The 26,306-nt window shown below is 35.0% G+C and overlaps 1 protein-coding gene across 1 annotated transcript; it reads right to left on the bottom strand.

Moving 5' to 3' along the window:
- Positions 1 to 681: 681 nt before the first annotated feature.
- SEC62 (SEC62 homolog, preprotein translocation factor) lies at positions 682 to 26,306 on the bottom strand. Its single transcript, XM_025879210.2, has 8 exons — positions 26,150 to 26,306; positions 18,686 to 18,794; positions 17,360 to 17,465; positions 12,543 to 12,747; positions 12,203 to 12,295; positions 9,736 to 9,796; positions 7,348 to 7,467; positions 682 to 3,586 (listed from the first exon to the last, which is right to left on the bottom strand). The coding sequence occupies exons 1-8, from the start codon at positions 26,183 to 26,185 to the stop codon at positions 3,117 to 3,119; spliced, it is 1,200 nt and encodes a 399-aa protein (XP_025734995.1). The 5' UTR covers positions 26,186 to 26,306; the 3' UTR covers positions 682 to 3,116.

The following is a 26,306-nucleotide window of genomic DNA, read 5'->3' on the forward strand; positions in this document are numbered from 1 at the left end:
GATGTTTGCCTACTCTTTAAAACTTTCCCGGTGTTTTCATGGTCACCTGTGGAGTGAAAATTTTGACTTGCTCAATGCGTATGTTCCCACTTGAGGTTGAACAAAGTACTTCAGCTCTCATAAATGAGTATCCTTTGCTCTAGTTAGTGCCACGTTTTTTGCATTTTTGTCCTTTCTTTGGTGATTTCCCTATTCAAAATGGCCCTCAGATGTAGTGCCAAAGGGTGTCTAATGTTCCTAACAGGTACAAGGCGGCTGTGACATCCCTCATGGAGAAAATAACATGCGTTAGATGAGCTTTAGTCAAGCGTGAAGTTATAGGGCTACTGACCATAAGTTCAATGTTAGTAAATCAACAAAACACAGACACCTGAAACAAGCTTACCTATTGATTAGTTGATAAAAATGTGACCAGAGGCTTGCAGAACAATAGCCCTGTATTTCCCCTAGGAGCAATGGTTCAGCATTAATTCTGTTAGTGGTGACTATAGAATCTAACTGCCACGAAGAACAACAATCAACTGTACTTGTTATTTTCCAGTTCCTAATAACGATTCAAAAAAGAAAAGTCAATTTACAAAAGACATGTATGTCATGTATTTTTCTATGTCGGCAACTAATTGGTACTTATAATGCAAAACCAAAGCGGGGGGAACATTAAAACCCATCACCACTGCATAATTTTGATGTGTTACATTAAAATTTATTAGTTTCTGAATAGTATTTGACTAAATCCAAATTATTTCAATTAAAGTTGTCTAGAAGGCCATATAGTTGGAAAATTAAAATTAGTGGGAGGGAAAAGTGAAAACAATCTAATACATTGACTTTAAGAACAATTACATATGCTTTATTCTTATTATCTGGACTCAGCTGGTTAATTCAATCCTTAGTTAGGCCAATTTATATCTACTCCACAATAAATCCTACATTATCCAAAAGCTTCATGCTTCTACTTACAGTAGCACAGAAAACTTGAATTCCTTAAAAAAAAAAAATCACCATTTCATTGACTAATGTAAACAGTTCCTCCATGCTCTGGCCTAAAAATATTTAATGTTAGCCCACAAAGACTGCCAGCTATTCTTCTGGGGTGTCCTAACAGTGGCAGCCTTTTGATTTTTATAGTTGTTTAAAGTATACAACCTTGAATAGTAGAAGACACTGAGCTGAAATTTCTAACTCACTTTCTAACCATAGTAAGAATGATATTTTCCCCCAGGGACCACCAAATATATATAAAAATTTGTACTAAATTCTGTAAGAATCCACAAACATCAATGAGAAGCTGACTTTCTTGCCATGCTCCAGATGTCTTTAAGACTAGACATACTATATGTATTATAAGAGCTTTAGGATAAATATTGAGTGCCTGGGTATTATCATAGTAGTAAAAGTTAAGTCATTTTTTATTTTTGAAAAAACACTTTTGGTACCATTACCATACCCCAAAATAGGTATTAGTGCTACTGGTGATTAAGAAGCTCAGAAGCTATAATTATGCATACTCTTACTGTGCAAGTAAGCAGTAGAGCTCCGAAAATGTGAGGGGAAAAACACCCAGGCGCTTAAATCAATGAACATTTGCTAGGAGGAAACTTTTAAAATGACTGTTTGCAGCCTTGACAGAGTTGCATTAACATCAAATAGCCATATTTCTGTCCACTTACAAGGAATACTATAAAGAAGCAGTCAAGCCATGTTTAATAAAAGGTGTCAGTATACAGAAAATGTCTTTTTTCACAATTAGAAAAATTTAACATCTTTAGTCAAACACTAGATGGGAAACAGCCCAAAGAAAAAAAAAGACCTACCCATAACACCTATCAACTACAAAGCAAAATGCTCTGTGACTGAAGGAAAATAATTTAATATTCATTATCATTTTATAAGAGAAGTCCAAGGAATGATATTATGCTCATAGGTAAACACAGATTTTTCCAAAAGATTTGTAACTAAGGTATGCAAGACATAAAATCAAACTGCAAAACTAGTTCAAAGCAATTAGAGTCCAATGGTTCTCTTATATTTTCTTTTATGTTCTTTATTTTAAATTGATATTTTAGAACAGTAAATTATCTTTCATAGCAGTGCCTCCTGGTCTGATAATATAGTACCTCCTTTCTGAATGTAGAGATTTAAGATAAATCAAAATGAACATTAAGGCGTACAAACAGCTACTTTAAGTCTGCTCTTATTTAATAAGGATCTTTTTAACTCATATTCAAATACATGGAATGTTGGCACAAAACTGAAGCTGCTGTAGAAAGATCACAGATGTTCTGTGGGTTACTGAAACTTCCATTTCTCTAAAAACATACCCTTACATGGTCTTAATTTTATAAATTTAAGTGTTGAGAAAATGTCTAAATAATAAGTAACAATTAAAATAAAATGTTTATTTGTAAATTATGTACAGAATACATTTTACTTTATGACAAGGAAATGGGAAGAAGAGCCATCGCCTTCCAACCAATACTGTTTCGCTTTCTCTGTTGGGAGATGACTTTTTCTGAGTCAGATGTACAAATCAGTTTGGATTTCCTAAGTTGGAAAAGGAGAATTTGTAGCTAAACTAAAAGTGCTGCTGTATTACTAGCTGGCTTGTTTCCACAAAATGCTTTTGAACCCTGCGAACTCAGAATCTTAGAAATTTCCTGGTATACTTTTATAATCAACCAAAGCTTAACTATCAAGAACAAGGAGTTTAAGCATTTCATTTTAAAGAAACTGTGAAATGGCTACATAACTATGCATAATCTGAAATGTTGGTGTTTCTCTTTTATCCCTTTTATTTTGATTAATCTAATAGTAAAAAGCCATACAACTATCAAAAATGCCATTAATCTATCATTGTGGAAAATGCATCTTTGATAACTATCAAAACGAGTAAGACCTACTTATTGTAAAATTATCAAATAGATACAACTTATAAATGGCTTTAGACTGTACCAATAATAATATTCTATGAAATGAAGGACTGAATATAATTGTTTGGATGTCAAATACATTTCAGCAAATGGATTTAAAGAATGCTACAAATGCGTACATTAGGATGATCAGCCAACATAGAAAATCCAACCTCTTGCACTTTATTTAGTCCCAAATTAGTCAGATTATGATTTTTCATGTGAAGATTTAGTTGTTTCTCCATCATTGTCTTCTTCTTCCTCCTCTTCACAATCCCCATCTGTTTGCTGTTCCAGTTCCTCTTTTGTGATCATTTCAAAATCATTCCCATTTCCACTACTGTGTTGGGATCGGTCATCTTCCCTCCTGTCACTGTCTGTGTCTGAATGCCGTTCTCCACCTGAGCCTTCTGTTCCATGATTCCCTGGTCCTACTTTACCCTCCTCATCTTCCTTTTTCTCACTGTCTGACTTTTCCTCACTGTCGGACTTCTGTTGCTTTTTGGTTTCAGATTTCTCATCTTTCTTGAAATCTGCTTTTGGTCCTTTATATTCATGTGTGTACAGTGGCCTGAAGGAGTCGATGAAGCCCACGTCAGCAGTCAGGTTTGGCAAGAACCAAAAGTGGTGCCTTCCTCCAGTTATGAGCCAAATGATGAGAAACAGAATGCAACGAGCTGTAGGAAAAAAATGTCTCTAACTGAATAATTCAAGCATTGACTCAGATAGCGGGGAATATTTAATAAAAAACTGAAAAAAACATTCAGTTTATTATTTGCACATTACATGTACCTTGAATATAAACAATTAAATCCTGGCTAGTTTATAGCAGCAACCACAGTATCCTTGGTGCAGAGCATTCTGCTCTGATCCTGAGGGCACACTTTGCTATGCCGTAGGTCAATAAGCATAGCCTCAGTTGGACGTTTAAGTGTGCATGAGACCATGGTATAAGAAAAAGGAAATAAATGTAGTCAGGGATGAAGGATATTTTAAGAAGCTCTTAAAGGGGAAAAAAACAAGGCTGCATCATGACTTTCCTGGACTCTAGGCACTTTTGCCTTTGTGAGGCAATTCCTCCATAAAAAAATATTAAAAATTATACTCTTTATGACCATATTGGTATAAATAAAAATATGCATAGGTTCATTACTATATACATGTGTACATATTACTACTTCTGATTTTAAAAGAAATGAAAATACATTTCTACAGGGCCCTAAATATGTCATGGATCCAAGGCCACGTGCCTACTCAGCCTCAACGGTAAGTCTTCTAAGTAAAATTACATACTTCTGAACATGCCTTTCCTTGCTACAATTTTGTTAACTAGTTATCTAATTTCTGCTTATTTAGGGACCATTCCTCTCCTAATATTAGGAAATAATAAAACGGCAGGGCCTGAGGTTACTCTCAAAACTCAAACTCAAAACTGTGGTTAGATAATGGAAGAATTTGAGAATTTTAAAGTTTATAGTAATGAGTTTTCACAATCACAAGCCTCAGTATTTCATATAGTTTTCTCTTAATTTACCAGTTGTACAGAGCTGTGTGATTTTTCCTGTTTTTGTTTTTTTTAAGGTCATAATAATTATGTGAATGTTATGGACAAACAATTATGACAGATCTTGGTCTGTTTTGCTTTTCATTTTCTTCACAATTTTATCACCATTTTCATGTCAGGTCTGAAAAAAGCTCAGCTATCTGTGCCTCCTCCATTAGTCTGCTTGGGATAACTAAAAGGAAATGGTTATAACTGCCTTGACTTTTATGAAGTAGTAATTACTATTTTCACAAAGAACATAAATATTCTAAAAGTCTGTACACATTGATATCTTTTGAGGTACAAACAGAAAAGGCAAATATGTTTGAAATTATGATTTAAGAATAAATTCCACTGATAAAAAGAAATAATGAATGTTTTCTAAGGAGGCCGCATATTTTTTTCTCCAAATAAAATTATGATACTATGATAGACGGTTGTAGGGTTATAAGACAGATGGTCCATAATTGGAAATCTCTTTTTTTTTCCATAATTGGAAATCTTGACTCAAATCCAAAAAAAAAATACAGAAATGGCACAAATAAAACTTAAATTCTCCACATATATAAATTATGCACAGCAAAATTTTAACAGGTTTTATGTGGCATTAGATTACCAGGGGCAAACATGGAACAATCATGGGAAAACCACTGTGTATTTACTGCCATACTGCTCTTGTACTAAAAAGGACACATTTAGAAAACTGTCAAAGGCCTTATACATATTCAAAGGCACACCAAATATAATTTTGACCAATATATAGTATTTCACAGGATAATATAAAATAAATATCCAGTTTATAAGTGGGCTACAGATGAAAACTATTTGAAAGTATATTTGGACATGTATTGCATGGAGCACTGGGTATTATTACGCAAACAATGAATCATGGAACACTACATCAAAAACTAATGATGTAACGTATGGTGACTAACATAATAAAATTAAAAAAAAAGTATATTTGGAATTGCATTTTCTAACAGAAACAAAATGTTGGGTTTGTTTTATGGTTTAATTCACAAGATTATCAATGCACAATGCAGTTTTAAATTCATAGTATATTTAAAATGAAAAATGATAGAAAACACTACTAAAAATGGTATTTTTAAAGAGCAAAATGATATAATAACCATAAATTATTGTGAATACTAGTTTAAATAAAAGATAAGTTAGTGGGTTAATTCTATTCAGTAGAGTTAAGTTTTCACTGAAGTTTTTCAAAGAGCTTCTAAATTTTCAGGGATTTGAGAGCCTGAAGATAACCAATATGATTCTATCTAATGTCAGATCAAAGTTTATAGCTTCTCATTCTTGATGCAGGTAGTATACTACCACTAGTTAGCTGCTTCACAATCTTAAATATAACTTCTTGGCCTACAAATGTGCTGTGTTATATGCAGAAGTATCAGGGGATTTCCTCAAGGTGACTAAGTTAGAGGAGGGAAAATATGAAAGGTGGGTGAAGAAAGCTTCACACAGTCAGAGATCACAGAGAGAAAAGGGAGGCCCATAAACATGATAAATTGAATGAAAATACTACATGAGCCACTGGGTCCAGGGATGGTGGCACTAACTCAGGACACCCTGATGTCCAGGGTGAATGGACATGCAGAGGAAAACTGCTTAGGAATAGATGAGTAATGCTTTATAATATAGGATATTCTATATCACAGAACCTCAGAATAACATGTGCTCAGCTCGGATAATCAGTCAAAGTACGTCCTCTAACAACAGATGTTAGGTCAATATTGTGATGTTGTTTTTTCTTTCTGTATAGGAAGTACTCTCTTACATCTTCGTGGAAGGTGGATTTGTCTTTTGGGGAAAATAATCAGAACTTAGTACCATATGCCAATATAAACGCTACATGGACCAAAGAATTATATATAGAAGTTTAAAAATCAATACACAACTTTAGATAAGCTGAGAAAAATTCCCATTTCTTTCTCAAAGTAAAAGTTAAATTAGACCTGCTCACCCTAAATGGGGAAATCTTCAAAGACTAGGATTTTAAGTAAAATAATATTTGTTGGTTTTTTTCACGGTTTAATATAACATACTCATTGTAAAAAATACAGACAAGTATAAAGAACAACTTTAAAAGTATTCACAACTGTCACCACTATTTATATTTAGGTGTATTTCCTTCCAGTCAAACCCTCCCTGGCATTATTTCCATTTCAAAAAAAAAAACAAAAAACACTTCCTAATGAAACAGGCAAAAACTACTCCATTATCTTAATTTTATTGTTTGATTACTGGTGATGAAAGTTTTTCATGTATTTATTAATCATTTGTTTTTAATTTCCTCATTTGAAGTGAGTTATTTTTATATTGGTTTGTTTTTAGCTATAAAGACCTTATTCATCCAGAAATCTAAAAAAACATTACTTATGTTTTGATTTTTAAAAACCATTTGAAATGCATCTAGAATTTATTTTGGTATATGGGTGCAAAAATTTTTCCCAAAATGGCAAATCAATTGTTTAGAATCATTTACTGAACACACACACAGAACTTAAATATTTAATACAAGTTTCATTTGCCTTAAGTCAATGTATAAAAATGCTTTACTGAAAGTACTGCATCTCATAAATGATCAACCACTGTAAAAATATTAAAGTCTTTGTGGTGGCTACACTTTAAAACAAATCTACATGCAGATTAAGAGACATTAAATACTTTTTCTTCACAATAGACCAAATTGAATCAGGTACATATTCTATTTCAAGCTTGAGTCACTTTTGGGATATGACCCAAAAAGTAGGTCCATATACTTCATTTGTTTATATTATAATAGTTTTGTTATTAAGCTTTACTTGAAGCTCCAGATTACAGTCCCAACTGCTTGGTATCTACCTTACTAAGGTCAAATTTACTAATAACAATACTTACCAACAGCAAGAAGAAGAATGCTGGCTACAAAACAGCCTGCACCCACACTAAGGTAATAAACACCTACTCTCATTTCTGCTGGCCAAAGAGGGAAGAGGGTGGCTGCTATCACTGCAATCACTAGAACGAGAAATGACAAAGTTACATAGATAACTTTGAGATTAAAACTTTAAATGGCGTGGTTGCAATAACAGTGAGTATTTTCCTAGGGGGCACAAATGAAATATAAATATACTGAAACATAAAAAATTGCCATTTTTATAGGTAAAAAATGGTAAATTACTAGCCATTTCACATAGTTCAACTTAACATTTTAACTATTGCTTTTAGGTTAGGATTTTTTCTAGTACAAATTACATATGATTAGAAAAAAGTGTCTAAAAATGTGAAATTGTTAGTTCCTTAAATGATCGACTGCTACTGTTTTCAAGCAATGTCTGTCTTATTTTCTGAATATATCTGCCTACTGAATAGGGGAGCTTAAAGAAACAATCACCAAACAACACTAACTAAAAAATGATTCCAAAGATCCCTCCCTCAGGGAGGGGTGAGTCTGAGGTGGAGCTTTGACATTTATAGACTGAAAAGCTCAGCAGGTGATTCTGATAGTTTTTTGGTAGCTGGGGAAACTGGATACAAACATCTCCAGTTTTTTTCCAAGTACCATGGGACCACATGGAATAATCAGAAGTCGCAAGTCTGGTTTTAGGTCTTGAGAGCAACAGAGACCAGGATTCAAATTCTAGTTCTATCATTTTTAAGCTAAGTAACCCTGGGCAAGTTATTTAACCCCTTCAAGGCTAAGTTACTTTATATTCAATATGTGCCTCTTCCTCTTTTTTAAAGGTTGTCATGAGGGTGAAATGAAACAATGCATGTAAAATATTCAGCGAAGTGACTAGTACATAGTAAGTGATCAATAGTTATTAGCAATTTGGGTAGTATTTAACGGAGTTATTTTGAATGGGATCCTATGCTATCTATATTGATCACGCTTATTATTTCACTGCTATTTTTTTCTCCTTGTTAAATACCCTCCTTCCCAGGCTCCCACCTTGAACTTATAGGAATAACACACACCCATGGCAAGAAAAACAATCCAAAGGTATAAAGTGAAGTCTTCATCCAATTATTGGTCTACCCCCAGAGATTACTACTATTATGTTTCTAATTTATACAGCCAGAGACTGCCTATGTATAATTAAAACTGGCTACATGGGATATTTTTTCTACAAAAATGAGCTTATGTTCTTCTTACATTTATAATTTTTTTCATTTAACCTATTTTAGATATTTTTCCATAAGTATATCCTACCTAATTCTTAAAAGCTGCATGGTATTCTAGTGTGCAGTTGTGCTATAATTTATTTCACCATTCTCCTATGCAGGAACTTGAATTGTTTCCAGTTTTATTCTATTACAGACAACAGTGCAACAAACACCAAAGTACTGTACATTTGTGGAACTATGATTAGGGTAGTATATATAGGATATTCATAGGATAAATTTCTTGAAGTTTAACTGTTAAGTCAAAAGGTATAAAACTCCTAGTTTTATCTTAGTTTCTATAAAATTTAAAATTTAAAAGATAATTACTAATTACCCTAAATATAGTCTGAGGGACTTGGATTAGAGTATGTGTCAGTGAGGGGCGCCTGGGCGGCTCAGTTGGTTAGGCAGCTGCCTTTGGCTCGGTCATTATCCCAGGGTCCTGGGAGCTGCATGGAGCCCTGCACAGAGCCCTGCATGGGGACTCCCTGCTCCCTGGGGACCTGGGGAGTCTGTTTCTTGCTCTCCCTCTACCCACTCCCCCACCCTGGTCAAGTGCATGAGCTCTCTCTCAAATAAATAAAATCTTTAAAAAAAAAAAAAAAGTGTCAATGAACATTTTTGAATAGATACTTTGTATAACTGTATTAAGAATAGTCATGGGATAAATTCCTAGAAGCGGCACAGCTGAGTTAGGGTCTGTGCATTCAAAATTTGAAAGACATCACCAAAATGTTCTCCACAAAAACTAAAACAATGGACATACAGTCAACTGTTAGAGAGTGTTGGACCTTCACTAAGACTCGGTACTATCAAACTTTGTAATCCTCTTAATCATGGTTGCTTTAATGTATATTTATTATGTGTGATTACATTTTGTTCCTGATTATTGATCACTGTATTTTTTCTTCTGTGGGCTACCTTTACTATTTTTCTGCAGGGTTGTTAATCTCTTAATTTTTGCTTTCATGTCTTGTAACTATTTTCCTCAGCTTATCATTTATCTTCTGACTTTATTTAAAGTATACCTCTTTTAAAGTAACTATTTTATGTTGAATATTTTTCTTTACGGCTTTTATATTTTTATTTTCCTTTGTAAATTTTAGAGATTGTACTTACCAAGAATTAATCCCATGACAAATGTTTTAAAGTGAACTGGGTCATAGATCCACACAAATACCTAGAAAAATCAAGAAACCCCAGTGCTTAAGGTTACATTAGAAAGTTAAGCTTAATTCTATATCCTCTACTACAGTTGCTTTCAACTTCTTAACATATAAGAACTACTTCCTAAGGTAAACAAATTCCTAAGACCCTTCCTTCAGTAGTAGGGTTTCTTTAGGTATTCATTTAGTTAGAAAATTATTTTCAAAATTATAACTTCTGTAATACACTTAAGTAAATTTCCACATACTTACATGAATTTAACAATTTGTTCATGTATGCCAACCATTACTTATTTTCAACCCAAAGACTATCAACTGTACAACTTTTTGTCCTTAATGTAATGGTGCAGTTGTGTTATAAGTAGAAGCAGTCTTGGCTAAGAGCACAGTTAAGATAGATCCAGCCAGGCCCTATCACAGATTCAGCAGCAATCAACTCTACCTTGTTGACTCCCATCAATGAAATGCAAAGAATCATTAATGAAGTTCATGCTTACTGAACATAAAGATTCTATGACTATCTGCAATAATTACATTGCCTACTCCCTTGGGGAGGGTCTGTAGCCTGTAAGCTGGGAACCACTGTTTTAAAGCTTGGTTTACTTTTACATGAGAGAAGTTTACTTCATTTAGAACAATCAGAACTCTGCTCAATCCCCATCTAAAACTCCTAGTTTTATCTTAGTTTCTATAAATATCAGTACTCTTCCATTTCCTGCTTTTATTTTGACCAGAGTTCTTTGTTATTGTCTTTTTGATTTGGTTCTACTTCTAACACAGGGGATTCCACTCCTCTTTTTTAACTGCACATTTCCCTGGAAATCAGATCCACAAACCTCACTTCGGCCAGTTAGCATTCTAAAAACCAAGATTTTAAAGACATTTCCCAGCTTTTAAAAGTTTGAAAACATTTTGCTTTCTTCAGAATAAAATATAGTCTTTTCAAGAATGCAAGCACCCCTGCTTTTGCTCAGGCTGTTTCCTTCACCTAACTGATCTGTAACTCCTTCCCAGGGTACCTGGTAATCTGCCAGTCGTCCTTCAAAGCTCAGCTCAAGTGTTCAAAGTCTCCAGACTCTCCTATCCTGTCTTGATTAAACTTACTATTCTTAATGATGTTCTCAAATCATAACACTCACCACACTGTGATACAGTAATGTGTAAAAGCTTGTATCTTTGCTAGAGTATAAAGCACTTCCAAGAAAAGAATTTATCTTATTTATCATGCTATTCCGAGCACCTATAAAAATGTCTTTGCATACAGCTAATGCTTGATGTTTAACTGAAGGTATTTGACCTTTCACATTACGGAAGACCTCTGGCTTCTACTACAGTGGTTCTTAACCAGGGGTTCACATCAGAATCACCCTGGAACATATTAACACACACACACACACACACACACACACACACACACACACACACACACCCCCTTAAGATTCCATACTATAGATTCTCATGCAAGTATGTCTGGAATGAGCCAAGAGCAGTTCTTTTCTGAAAAGCCTTCCCAGAATTTCAAACTCATAGCTCTAGGAACCACTACTTTATATATACTACCTTTATATTAAGTATAACAGAAGAAATAAGTCTTGAAATCCACAAGAACTCAATGGCCAGTATATAACTAATGTTTTTGTATTAGTTAAATGACTAAGCAATCTTCATGGAAGGCTACCATCACACAAATCTCCCATTACAAAAGAAATAAAAACAATTTCCTTGAGTAATGCATCAAGTAATGCTGAAAATTTTAGGCCCCTAGTGTGTCCGACTATAAGAGGCACAAAACTGTAGGTGTTCTCCATTAACCATTCTACCCATTTTTCTTTGATAGTAAAGGAAATACTGCATTTTAGCTGGGCAAATGACCACCAGTATAAAAAGCACATTTCTAAGACTTTACTGCAGGTAGGCCATGACCATGTGACTAGGTTTTGGCCACTGGAATCCACACAGAAATGCAACTGCTAGCTTCCTGGAAGATGTCCTTAAAGAGGAGGCATGTCCCTCATTTTCCTTTCCTCCTTTGGATGCAGCTATGAGCCTGGCAGTCATTTTGGACCATAAGGTAACCTTTATTAATTGCCTCAAACAGCTCCAACATAGAGCTGCCAGATCTGTACTATTTACCTTCAGACTTCACTGATGAGAGAGAAACAGCATCTACTTTGTGTTAAGTCACTGTTATTTCAGATTTCCTATCACTCATAGACAGCTAAACCTAATTCTGACTAATTTCCTTGTACATTTTTTGTAATTCTAAATTCAGAGAAATTACTGATTTTTTTTTTTTAAAGAGTAGTATCTACATACTTAGATTTACCAAGAGTACTTCTTTTCTTAGTAAAGTTACCAAAGATAATTCTAAAAACTCCCATGGAAAACTGGATTTCTATTTATAAGCTAGATACTCTCACCTCATTTCCATCCAGAAAAACTTGATCATCATGTGGCTCAAGTTTGAATTTTTTCTTAGTTTCCTTCTTTTTGGGAGTTCCTGGAGTTTCCTCCTATTAAAACACAAGTTATACCGAAGAAAAAAACACTTACAAAAAGCAAAAACCAGTAAGACATTCACATAGTCAAAGAAAGTTTCACTTTGAGACACAGAGATAAAAATTCTCAACCATGGTATTTATAAGAACCCTAATATAGTTATCTTTTAAGTGCTTGTTGCACAGCATTTCAAAAGTGCTCATATGCCAGTGATCGTATGTACATAATAATTTATTTTTACTTAAATGTAGTTGAAATCACCTTTTTGGGTTCTTCCTTTTCACCATCTTTTTTTTTTTCTTTTTCTTTTTTCGTCTTTTCATCCTTTAGGTTTTCTTTCCTGCTCTTTTTATCTTCTTCTTTTCCACTTTCGGCTTTTCCTTTCTCTTTTTCTTTTTTTATGTCTTTATCATACTTCATTTTCATTACTTTTAGTGCCCGGTGAAAAAACTGCTTCTTTAAAAGCCTATGGAAAAAAGGGTATGACATTCCGTTCCTTATCAACTATACAGATACAGACTGAAAAGAAAAAAACACCAAACCCAAATAAAATGAGCAAAGACTACACTGGTAACTCAAAAAAGAAATTACAACTAGTAAACCAATGGAAAAATCGTCAACTCCACCTCTAAAAAAAAAAAAAAAACAAAAAACCCTGTATTGCCAATGTGATTATATAAAATTTTTGTCAACCTAATTTTCATCATTTTTCAACTATATAATTTAGATATAACAAATTATAGGCTTGGAATTATCCTTATGAAACTTTTCTCTGAATTCATAAGAGTAAATCAAGATTCTGTTTTATTTAATGTTAAGTCTCAAATTCAAGAGCAGACTCTTAATAAGAAAGGGGAAATTCAACAGTTTAAGAAATGTTAGATTAAAAATGCGCCCATGATTAGAATGACCTAAATCATGTCTTCAGCTGTCTTTCTTGATGTTCCCTCACTTCCTTCAAGTCTTCCCTCAAATGTTACCTTCTCAACTAGACCTATCCTGTTTAAAATCACAAACCCACCCCAGCCCTCCCTCTTGTTTCCTCTTACCCTATCCATAGCATTTATCTTCTAACTTAACATACAATTTATGTCTGTCTGCCCCCTTCACTAGACTATGAACTACTTAGAGGAGATCTTTGCTTTATTCATTTATCTGATAAACTTAGAAGACCCAAAATTAAGTCAATCTAGGTGGTAGTTCCTTTCTAACCACATAATCCTACTCAAGAAACTGGGTTGCCCTTCCCTTTGTTACCTAAAAGCCATCCTTTCAAATCTTATGTTCCAATTTCAGAGTTCTTGGTTTGTTCCTTCATTCCTTCCTTGATAATGTACAACTACCAAAACATAACCTATAAGCTAGGTCTTATTGCCACTGTTTGTGCCTGTTGACTAGCCACCTTTCTACCTCCACTAATACTTGCTCCAGCACATCATACCACTTGTTAAGTTTATGCTTCCTTCCTGCCCAGTGACCACTTATTTCTGGTCATTATGCTGTGCCCTCTGAGGCATCTGTGTTTTCAACGGCCTGGTTGGGCTTTATTCTGCTACCCAATTAGGTCCACCCCATGAACATCTCCACAAAACTAACTTTTAGGTCTTCTCATTTGGACTTCTACTTGTTCAGAAGATCTATATAGCATAAAATTGTGCAACTGTCTGAAACGCCCCGAAGACTCTACCATTAGTACCTATCACCCAGGTGCAATTGACCCTTGAACAACACAGGTTTGAACCACGCACATCCATTTACACATGGTTTGTTTTTTGATAGATACAGTTTGCACTGTAAATGCATTTCTCTTTCCCATGATTTCCTCTTTTTTTTAAAGATTTTATTTATTTACTTGACAGAGAGAGACAAAGCAAGAGAAGGAACACAAGCAGGGGGAGTGGGAGAGGGAGAAGCAGGCTTCCTGCTAAGCAGGGAGCCCAATGTGGGGCTCGATCCCAGGACCCCAGGATCATGACCTGAGCCGAAGGCAGATGCTTAACCGACTGAGCCACCCAGGTGCCCCCCATGTTTTCCTTAATAACATTTTCTTTTCTCTAGCTTACTTTATTTTAAGAATACAGCATATAACACATGTAACATACAAAATATGTGTTAATCAACCGTTTGTGTTATCAGTAAGGCTTCCCGGTCAACAGTAGGCTATTAGTAGTTAAATTCTGGAGAAGTTGAAAATATGGATTTTTGACTGTGTGGGGTTGACATGTTCAAGGGTCAACTGCAGACTATTAACCAGTCAAACTGGTGTTGAAAAGTTCACATTCAGGGTGCCTGGGTGGGCTCAGATGGTTAAGCGTCTGCCTTCGGCTCAGGTCATGATCCCAGGATCCTGGGATCGAGTCCCGCATCGGGCTCCCAGCTCCTTGGGAGCCTGCTTCTCCCTCTGCCTCTCTCTCTCTCTTTCATGAATAAGTAAATAAAATCTTAAAAAAAAAAAAAAAGAAAGAAAAGTTCACATTCAGGTACATGAGTTCAAATACCAGGTCTACCACTTAACTACTGTGTGGGTTTGAGTAAATTACTTAATTTAGTAATATTCCTAAAATGGGGTATCTACCTCACAGGAGTTTCTAGGACTAAATGAGAAGCACACAGATTGTTTATAGCATGGGGCCTGGAATATATGTACTCAAAGTTAGCTTTTATTATTGCTATAGCAAAATCTTAATTTTAATAGTTATGGAATACACACACAAACACACACACACTTTGGTTTCATATTATTACATTACAGCATCAATCTATTCAGTAATAAGTAAAATTATTGACTTATTCCTTGATAGGTCTTTAGAGAATGCCTAATTCAACTCAATCTATGGCTGGAAAAGTGAGAAGATATTTACTATTGTAATAAAATCAGTGTCTCCATTTACTTAACACATCATATAGTACAAATCACTCAACAAAGCTCTTATTTTCACAGAACTACTTCCTTCTCCCAATATGTTCTGTCCCCTTTGCCAGGATTGACTGTCCTTTCTCCCATTGTTTCCTGAGTAATCACCTATTTATGTTTCAAAATTTGATTCAACATTTTCCCTGTGAAGCCATTCTTGGAAGTTTTCTCATCCCTGTCCTCCTTACAGAACGCAATGCACTGTTATTAGTCATAACTCTTCTCTAATAGGCTAGAATATGTACTTTGGAGATGGGGACCAAGTCACAGTCATCTTTGTATTCTTGGGGCCTGGAATACCATAGATATTTGATAAATGTTAACAAATGGATTATTAAAAGCATCTTGTACAAAGTTATTAAATTTCTTATAGTTTTCCTCACCTTTTTTTTTTTTTCAGGTTTTATAAACATTTATTGAAGCCAGACATGTGTTTAAGACTTTCACCTATGTGGCAATGGTGAAGTTTTATTAAGTGGTATATGAATGAGAGTGAGAAGGACATTACTGGACTAGTGGGTTGGAGATGCAAAGTCACATGGAGTTAGATAGAATGGTACTAGATCAAAGGTTCATACTCAAATCAGGCCATTAAGAGGCACAGAGCATATCAGAAAAGGCTGCTTTGTGTACCATCCTACACTTTCCTGTTTTCTTTTGTTTTTCTTCAGACTCCCTGAAGTCCACTTATCAGCTTCATAAAATGAGACTAGACAAATGTCCCTTCCTGGTTTTGTTTGTAGTCAGGCTGGAACCCAGGAGGGCTGGCCATGCTTGTTATCAGAAGTGGCTCTGAAGAATTTGGGTGGTGATGTTTCTCTATTTTAGTGCAGAAAGGACACAAACAACCTGACATGAATGGGAATAACATATACAACGAAAACTGAGTGTATCTCTAGGTCTTTAGGGCTTTTCATAGAACACCGTATGAAGGTTCCTAAAATGACAAGAGATGTGGGTTAATAGTGGCTGCCCTGTCTGGGTTCACAAATTTACTATTCAAATAGTATTCACAAATCCTTCATCTTAATTTTTGTTTCATTAAATGCATTCTCATTTTGTTGGAGGAGATAGTATACCACAGTGGTTAAGAGCATGGACTAGGGAGTTTGAGTGCTGGATTTAGAATTCTGGCTCTACCACTTACTAGACCTTGGGTAAATTACCTAACTTCTCTGTTTTTGCATGTATAGCATCTCTTAATTTTCACACCATATATACAAAATAAATCTATTTTGAGGCAGGCAGGGAAATTTGCACTTTGGAGTTCTACATAAATGGCTGTAGAGAAAAATGCCAGCTATACCACTGTTAGCTCATTCCTGCCCCAACAGTGAAACTTCCATTGTTTTTGAAAGGTCCAATAGTGACTTTAGTTTTTGGCAACTAAGAATTTTAAGAAATATTTGATAATTCCTTAACTTCACAGTTTTAAAACCAGGTTGTGAAACTGTGGTTTTTAAATGGGTCTCATCTGGCTGATACTTTAGATGCCATTAAACAATACATTAGTAAATACTTTGTGTATCTCACTATCAAGGCTATAAAATAATTTGAAATGTTAAATTCCTACTGATTATAAACTTCAGTTTTGATGTTTCCCAAACTACTGATTATGAAAAACATGGACCTGTTGCTGAACTATCGATACTTCACCACAGAATCAAGAAAAGGCAGATGTTGTAGTTGCCTTGATTTTACCAGGAAAACATGAGCAATCACTGAACAAAATAAGGAAGAGTACCTGACGAATAACCCCGTGTAGGCACAAAAATAACCAACCAACCAACCAACCGAGGGATAACAGGTCTATTAGGAATCCCTGCCAAAGTTCTGGAAAAGACTCCCTAGCCATTTGCCCTAGAAAAAAATTTTTTGGTTACTTTTGGCACTGGTATATGATTTTTATTGCTGATCTTTCAGTTCAGTCAGCCTGACAAATGTAATAGAACACAAATTAAAATTATGAAAATATCATATCTAACACCAAATAAATGCCATTTCCAGAGGTACTGAAAAAATCCAGGTTGCATGTAAAAGTTCTATTTGAGCTATGTTGTAATATCACTAGATTTAATAATAAAAATGGTAAGGAGCTTCCGGACTATGGCGAGTATTTTGATATTACTACTTATGTTATCCATCACTAAGAAATAAACACTACCTGTTGCAGTAGTCAACCACAGACTCCCTTGTTGTAAATAAAGCTTCCTCTCCTTTCTTGGCCTTTGCCCACTTTGAATCCAAAAGGCAATCCACTGCTTTTGAAGCTGAAGAAGAAATTTGTCATTTTAAATTTAGTATACATGGGAATTTATGTGTCTAAATAATAATTTAGAAGACAAATATCAACATTCTGGCACCAGAAAATAAAACCAAATCCAGAGGAAATTGAGTTGGACATGACCACGATAAATAAACAGTTCCTCAAAACCTCAATTTATGAAACACAGCAATAAGGGTCTTTTTAAAGTAATGCTGGGAAATAACTGACATTCAAAAATATTAAAACTTTATGGGAAAATGTTCTAAACAAAAAAATTTAAAATAAATATAAGTATCACTCTTAATCAAATAATCACAATTAAATGTAGGCTAAACAAACCAAAAATCTTCCTCTCCCATGGTAATGGAAATTCTGTTATCAAGCTTTACTGTTACCGACTGAGAAATAAGCTCTGTGAAAAATCTACTGCTACCACTAGAAGCAGCTAAATATATTAGATCAGAAGAGAATAGCATTTATTTTTACTTTTAATCAACATCAAAATCATTAATCGTAACACTAAAGAAAGGGAAGATAACGAAATTTCTTCTCTTTAATGGCAATTCAATCTTAATCAATGAGACAGGCAAACTCAACCATTTAGTGGTTAGTGGTTGAGTTATGCGGTTATACTGTAGATGACATTAGCTTATAGTCATGTTCTTTGGATTATGTGAAAAACCAAAGCTCCTACATTAGTTCCAACAAACTTGTTTCACACTGAATTCTACTCCAGAGTTTTAAAGAAAGATTATTTTCAAGTACATATACTATCTGAACAAAAGGTAGTATTAATACTGAAAATAAATCTTATTTTTAAAATTTGCAACAAATGGTATTACAAAGCACTTTCTTTTACCTTTTTTTTTTTTTAAGAGGGAGAGAGCAGGGGAGAGGCAGAGGGAGAGGGAAAGAATCTTTAGCAGGCTCCATGTCCAGTGAGGAGCCTATGCAGGGGTCAATCTCACAACCCTGAGATCATGAACTGAGCTCAATCAAGAGTTGGGACAGTTAACCGACTGAGCCACCCAGGTGCCCCTTTTATCTTTTGCTATTGACATTTCCAATCATAAAAGGAAAGAACAGAATAATCAATTGCCATATGCCCATCACCCAGCTTCATCAAGCATACTTGGAATGCACTTTTAAAACATCTACAAAACTGAAATTTAATTATCTTCATAAAATATGTACACTAGTATCATTTTACTGATATAATCCTACCAATAAAATAATCAACTCGGTGCCCCATCATATTGGTGGACTTTGTTGGACAGTTGAATCGAAGATACTTGGCTACAGCCTTCTCTTCTTTAGATGGTTCACCAACTTCCTGCGAAATAAGAATATTAATTTAATATAATCATTTACTTCACAAATTCACGCACTGAATTTACAGATGTGTTTGGCAAATCTTTTAAAGTGAAGTATAACCCTTTCTTTCAAGCTTTCTATGGAGCAGACCTCGTAATGTATACAAAAGACAGAATAGAGATTTTTAAAATTACACGTTTTTTAAAATACATGTTGATAGGGTCAAAACCTGCCTCTTTGCCTCAGCTACAAGGCATTTATTTATTTTGAGTTGTTTTTCCAGTATGGTAACTACTTTGAACTTCACTCTTGCCTGATCTCTTTATAAGTCACCTTCACTCTTGCCTGATCTCTTTAAAAGTCACAAAGCAATAATTTAAAAGATTAAGAGGTTGCCAATAGTGAGTGCCCAAATGTCAAAGTAGAAACAGGTGCCATAAATAAGTATTAAATAATAGTCAAAGCTATAAACCCTGAACAATGGACAAAAGACTGTAGGAGGAATTCTCAGATTAACCAAAGAGAGCTGTCTCAGTGTGGGAGCCTTAAGACTATTTGAGATTCTTTTCTCACCTTGTCTTTCTTCTTTTCTTCCCTAGTAGGGGTGAAAAAAAATAAAAATGCAATAAACAGATAAATTATAATCTAATTTAACTCATTAATGAAGTACACAAAGAGTTTGGAAAGGCTGCTTTAATCCTTCCCTGTTCGCTTTCTTCCATTCCTTTCTCCAAATTTTCTATTACTTTCTTCATTGTTTATCATTTCCTATCTTCTTTTTATTTCCTTACATTCTGAACTACTCCTTTAATTTGACAATTCCTCCTGTGTACTTATTCTCACCATCCATATACTGAAGAAAATGAAGGCAGTCTACAGAAAATGAAGGCAGTCTACATTTGTATACATCTTCAACTTGTATAAGTTGTCTTATTGCTATAAGCCACCATAACAAAAGTACTGTCTTTAATTTCATGTTTAAGCATGATACATACTCAAGCACTATTTCCAGCATATATTATCTAAATGTGAATGATTTCAGGAAGGTCTGTTTCTTAACTAAACGAAGTGCCAAATATTAGTAAAGAATTATCTGCCAAGAATCTAGGATGCTGAAAACAATTAATGCTACTAAATAAAGTTATGTTTTAGACAAGACATTCTAATAACACAAAATAGAAAAAATGATCTACTCAAATCATGTCTTTATGTCAGTTTTCCTACAAATTTTAGATAAGTCTGAATGCAGTTATGTTTGATGAAAATGAGGAAACAAAAAACCAAGATTCCAGCTTCAATTTTATCCTGAAAAGGAGTAATTTGTTGAAGTGAAAGCCTGTGCTTTGGTTGTTAAATCACCTGGTAGCTACTTCTATTTCTTCCTCTGCATTTTCCAACTCCTCTACTTCCAATTGCCCAATTAATAGTGCATATTCTTATACTCTGCTAGTAACCCATTTGTGGGTTATATGTGGCAATAAAAATTAAAAACTCAAACCATTCAATCCAAATGAAGACTACGGTAAAAACCAACTATCTGTGTGAATAAAAAGCCTTTAGTTTTATATAAAAAATATGTATCACAGAAAAATCTTAAAAATTTACAAGTTCAAAATTAACACTATTAACAAAATTAATTAACAAAATGTAACACTCCAAGTTCACTAACAGCTACAAGGTTCATAATGATTTGGAGCTTAGCCACAAAATACTTTCTGACAAACTAAAGGGTGAAAAGTCTGTATTTCAATTTTTTGAAATCACACTAAAATATACTGATATGTATTAATATCATATGTTAAATGGTAGTATTTAATTGTGCTTGTATAATACAATGCATTTCTAGGAGGCTCATATATTAGTAAATAACATCCCATATATTCATGGTACAGCCAAAAAAGTAATACTATAAATAGTTGAAAATAATGCGATACTATAAATTAGCTTATGGAAACAATTCTATTTTATAATCACACCCACATATGCTCAATTTGTTTCTCATTTGATACATCTGTTGTCAATTTAAAGTTTTATGTAATTAATAAGTTGTTACTGGGATATGCTTGATTGAAAATGACCATGTGACATAAGTCTAAATAAACATGAATTGTTCAAATACATACTTACTATGTGTATACCTTAGAATACCTTTGGGTGTTTCAGTTAATACCAAAATTTGTAAGGTGTGATACCTATACTCTATTACAACTATCCAAAATAGCAATTGTTATTTTCCAGAAACATATCATACATATTTTCCAAGCACATCAACTTTAGATATGACAAGTTTATACTCATACTAGCAAACTATTTACTAAAGAGAGGTATAAATATACTAATCTAATGATTTTTTGACAGAAGCATCACATGTAAAATCTGATACAAGGATACACAAGAACTGCAAAAGTTCATTCTATTATTATACAGTAGGGAATCTGATTCTACATGAATCCACAACACTTTTAAACCTCATTTTAACAATTAACTTCAAGTTCACCGAACTCTTCAAACAACCTCAAGATAGACTCAAGTAATCTATTTTTATTCCTTTCCCCTCCTTGGTAAAGGTACTACTAAGTAACAATGAACAGAGGAGACCCACAAAACATGGACTTAGATAATCTTTCCCAAGTAGACACAGTTACTTATACATTGATACTTTTTTAAAGTATCAATAACTTCCTCTGAAAATGACAAGAAAAGTAATGAAGTCTATCAAGATATTGGTATAACAGAACTGATAACCTTCCTCGATCCTTAATAAGTTTCTATTTTCTTTTGTGAATTATGAAATGTTGATTATATCACATATAAGTTATACATATTGTAGAATGCCTCTAGGTTAAAAGTGTAGAATTTGTGCCATCTGCTGGGGCTCTGAAGACAGAAAGAAAGATTGCTATAAAAGACTACCAAGAGAACATGACCGTGGGAAGCTGGTTAGATAGAAGATCTTGCCATGGAGTCTTCACTCTCACTGCTCCCCTGCTGCAGCCTAAAGAGTATAAAACAGTCTTATCCTCTTCCTGTTTATACCTTAGACTATAGAACTTCCCTTCTTTGTTCCCTTTTGATGTGAACAAATCTTCCGAATATTTTCATAACTTTTCTAGAAACCTTCTAACAAGAAGTGAAGGCCTTTGGGGATAGCATCAACCAGTAATAAAGAGAAGCCAGCTCATCAACCCTCAAATGAAAAGAACTTCATAGCTCAATCAGTGAGCTCAAATGTCTCAGAAAGAAAAAGCAAAGAAAGAGCCAATAGGTTTTGAGGCTGGACTGCTATCTTTGCACCCAAATACCAAAATGCTGGCTGTTGCAACTCACAGTCCAAAATTATATAAGTTGAAAGTTTGGTTAGAACATTCTTTTTAAGTTCCTTAACAAGTACTAGTTTTCACTTTAGATCAAGATGCAAATACAATAATGAAATAGGGGTGTTACCATTTTTAACTATATATTATTCTAGCCAGTACCTATGATAACCTTTTCGGGAAAAAAATATTAGATCAAGAGTCAATAAGTCAGTCTTCAATCTTACAGAATTTTTTAAATTGCTATATTCAATAGAAATAAGCTTGGTTGATTTGTCAAGTGAAGTAAGCAAAAAAGAAAAAGATTAGTTCACAAATCATAAATTTGTATCTTCATACAAGCAGTATAAAATATTTGTGAAATGCAAATAGATTAACAGAGTAAAATCTGAAAGTTGGAGGGGACCTTAGATAAATCATTTGCTTAAAGTCACACAGCATATTACTAATAAAGCTTTTCAAGAGTCTCTGTATCCTGACTATGACAGTGCCCTTCTGTAAATACCCCACTGTTTCACTCCTCTTGCAAGCCCTTCGTTAAGCCTCTGGGGGAGTTTTCAGACTTAGGATTGGCTTCTTGGGTTCCTTCTATTTTCTTCAGAAGGTCTCAGAGAGTCAGACTGTATGGTCACAAACTTTCTCTTTTCTTCCCTTTTCTGAAATTAAGCATCAAGGCCCAGGATATGTCAGGGTTTTACTGCCAGGCAGACAGATGGGTGCAATAAAATTAACTGAGATGAAGATTATAAAAGTTCTAAGAATTAGTAAGCCATTTAAATGTCCCAAAACTCAACTGAATACACGTAAGCAGAATACTAAATGGGATGTTTCTCTCTTTAGCAGGGACAAGTTATGTTAAATCTTTGTTATATAATTTAATATAAAAATTTTAGGATTAAAGCATTTCGGAACAATTTATTTTTATTTTATCACTGGGGAGGTGGAAAGAACACTCAACTGGGAATTAGAAGACTTGGTCTAAGTCTGGTTTTACTACCTTGACAAATGACCCTGGATCAAATCACATAACCTCAATGAACCTTAGTTTATCTATAAAATGATGGTGACATATTAGATCAGTAAGTTTTATACCTAGTAAACTTTTAGATGTTGGTCCTAAAAATAGCTTAAAGGACCATGAGGTATGGGATGATGGTAGTGGGGTACTGAGGTGACAGGGCTTTGGGCCCATCATCCTGCTTTTACATAAGAACTGCATTTGTGCAAAAGGATTCTAAACAAATTCTATTATCTGAAAATCCTCAACTCTAAAATTTCATGATACCAGCATTCCAAACCAGTAAGCACTTCGTTAGCCAACAAGCACATACTGTATACTCTTAAAAACTTACATAATTCATTTCTTAAATCTTAAAATTATTTATTTTCAAATGGTCCATTAATTTGATTGACATCATTCTCATTTGAGAATCTCATTCATTAAAATTTCCTATTATAACGTTAATAAACATGTAGCACACTTCCAGTTTTCAGTGATCAGTAAAGTGAATCCAAGAAGAAAATGTGACAAAATAGTCCCCTTTCTTCCAACTTTGATGGGATATCAGAATCTGAAATTATGTAACACTAGAAAAAGCAAATAAATTAGCTACTTTTCCAAACCCTGAAATTGTATCAATCATTTCTCCCAATGTACAAATTACAATTCAAGGTCACTTGAACCTATTAAACATAAAAATCTTTTCTAAACATGAAACATCAAGTAACAAACAACAGGAAATTCAGTTGATATTACAGACATTTTTCCAAAAGTCTTATAATAGAATCTCTTCTGTAACTTAAACTCTGAACTTTGTCATTACATTTGATCTTTTTGTCTAAAGTGATGCCAATATTATAGTTTCTGATTTGGGGCGGGGTGGGTGGAGAGAAACCCAAGGATGTTATATTTTACATTTTTATTAATTTGTTAAACACTGCATAGTAGTACTCCAAGTAGCACTCCCAAGATCTCCACAACATTCTAGCGCAGCTATGTATAAACTTCCAGGATGGAAAAAAAATAAATGTTATATATTTTCATTTAGCAATATGTCAAGCTGATTTTTAACAATAAGATCCTCACATATTTATCTGATCCTCAAATAAACAATATTAGGTAAATAGCTATACTTTATGGAACTCACAACCCAATGGTTTATTTACTCAATAGATAGCTGTTAATCTTTCTTCAGCATATCAGAGTGGTTAACAAAAACCAAAACAAACTATCCTAAATCCTTCCTCCTTTTGGAGAAGAGAAAGGAAGGAGTTATATGCCAAACACTCTTTTACTAACTTCTACAACCCTTAATAACAAATTACTGACTCACCTATTTTTCACAATAACTCTACAACCCTTTTTTGAGGTACATATCCTTCCTTAAAATTTGTAAATTGAGGTAAAAAGTTAAGTAATTTGCCCAAAGTTACACAACTAATAATTAGTGAAACTAGGGCACAAACAGGCAGCCTGGCCCAAGTTTTAGCTCCCTGCCACTGCTACTACCACACAGCTTCTTAATCTACCTTACTGTTTAATATAAGATCAAAACTGAAAAAAGAGCAGCTATTCAAAAGTGAGTAAGGATCACCTTTACAACAATGTTAAACGAAAGTTGAAATATACAAATAATGTGTATTAAAGGGCATAACATGTACTATATGCATAAATTTAAGTAATTACAAATCTGACCAACAACTTCAATACAAATTCTAATGAAAGTATTATATATCCACACCCAACCAATAATCCTAAATTCTGAAAGTAGGAATAATATAATTAAAAACTTCTTCCATAATAACCCTGGTTTGATGACCTGTTGGAACTTGGGGGAATTTGTCCCTTTTGACTGTCTTCTGTACTCTCTGTTAGGAACTACATTCTTATTTCTGCTCAATTCCAAAATTCCAAATTTACTGATCACTGGCATCTTTTTTTTCTTAGTACTTCATAGTTTTCCAGAGAATTTTAACGTGCATGGCCCAAATCACCTGTATAGGCCAATTAAGTGACAGTTTTTTTGTTTTTTTAATGGAGGAGTAAAACACTAAACAGAAAAAGTCATTCTAATCAATGAAATACTAAGAAACAGAAAGTGTAACAATTTGATTAGTATATTAACAAATTACATTTTATCAATTTATGATGACATACGAAGGTTTCTAGGCAGATAAAATAAGACAACTGACTAATAAAAAACATCCTGAGTCTAAGATGTTCCACTATTTAATCCTCTTGGCAAAAAGCTAGAACAACAGGGGGAAAACTGCAGGGAAGAAATGCACAGATAACATATATGTGGAACAAGGGAGGGATGTTATGTAGGTTATGAGGCTAACACACTAGCATGTGAAAGGTTTCTGGGCACGACCAGGTAGTTGCCAAGTACCAACGAGGTTGTGTTTATTTACACTATGTCGCCTGAAAGAGGCGGAAAGCTTCGATTGGGCTATTAAGTTAATAACATTGAGGAGAAAGGAGGGTATACGCAACCGAACATCTGGATAGGCATACCGTCGACCGGGCCCCCGGGGCAGCTGACCGAACCCAGATTACTCCCTCTCCTACGTTCCTCCTATTTATTTGCGCACAAAGAACCGGCTGCTTTAGGTCAACCAGTCCCCCACCTCCTTCTACCCTAATTACCATGGCCTTAATTTCGGGATAACTAAGGCGAGAGGATGAGGCAGAAAAGGGAGGGGAGGAACCCGGGAGGTCGGTGTCTGAGCTCGGGAGGAGGCCGACCTCCCAGCGCAGGCCTGGGGCCGGAGCAGTCACAGAAACCCTACGCTGGCAGCCGCGCCTCCGCGGCCGATTCCAAGCGGCGCCTTTTGCTTTCCGCCGCTGCCCCACCACGTCCGCCTCGCTCTCCACCGTCGCCAACACCGCCCCCCCCTCACCAGGCCCCTCACAACGACGCAGCCCGCACCCGGAGACCTCGCAGCGGAACGCCAGCTTGTCTCGCCCTCGGTTTCGCTCGCCCTTCCGAGGGCTTCCCTCGCTTCTTCTACTGCCGAGCGCCCTGAAGTCCCCTACCCCAGGGCTCGCCTTTACTACCTGGATCCGCTTCTTGTGTCGCCTGCGTTCCGCCATGTTGGCCGCTCCGCCCGGTTCCCTCTGACGTGGAGCGAGGAGGGGGGCGGTGGAAACCTCGCGAGAGCGCGCGTGGGCCCGTTATGTAATCTGGCGGCTGGCGGCTGGCGGTCGGCGGTCG

The sequence above is a fragment of the Callorhinus ursinus genome, unplaced genomic scaffold (genome assembly GCF_003265705.2).
Source record: "Callorhinus ursinus isolate GAN/ISIS: 27379988/994484 unplaced genomic scaffold, GSC_fseal_2.0 scaffold1, whole genome shotgun sequence".
NCBI lineage: Eukaryota > Metazoa > Chordata > Mammalia > Carnivora > Otariidae > Callorhinus > Callorhinus ursinus.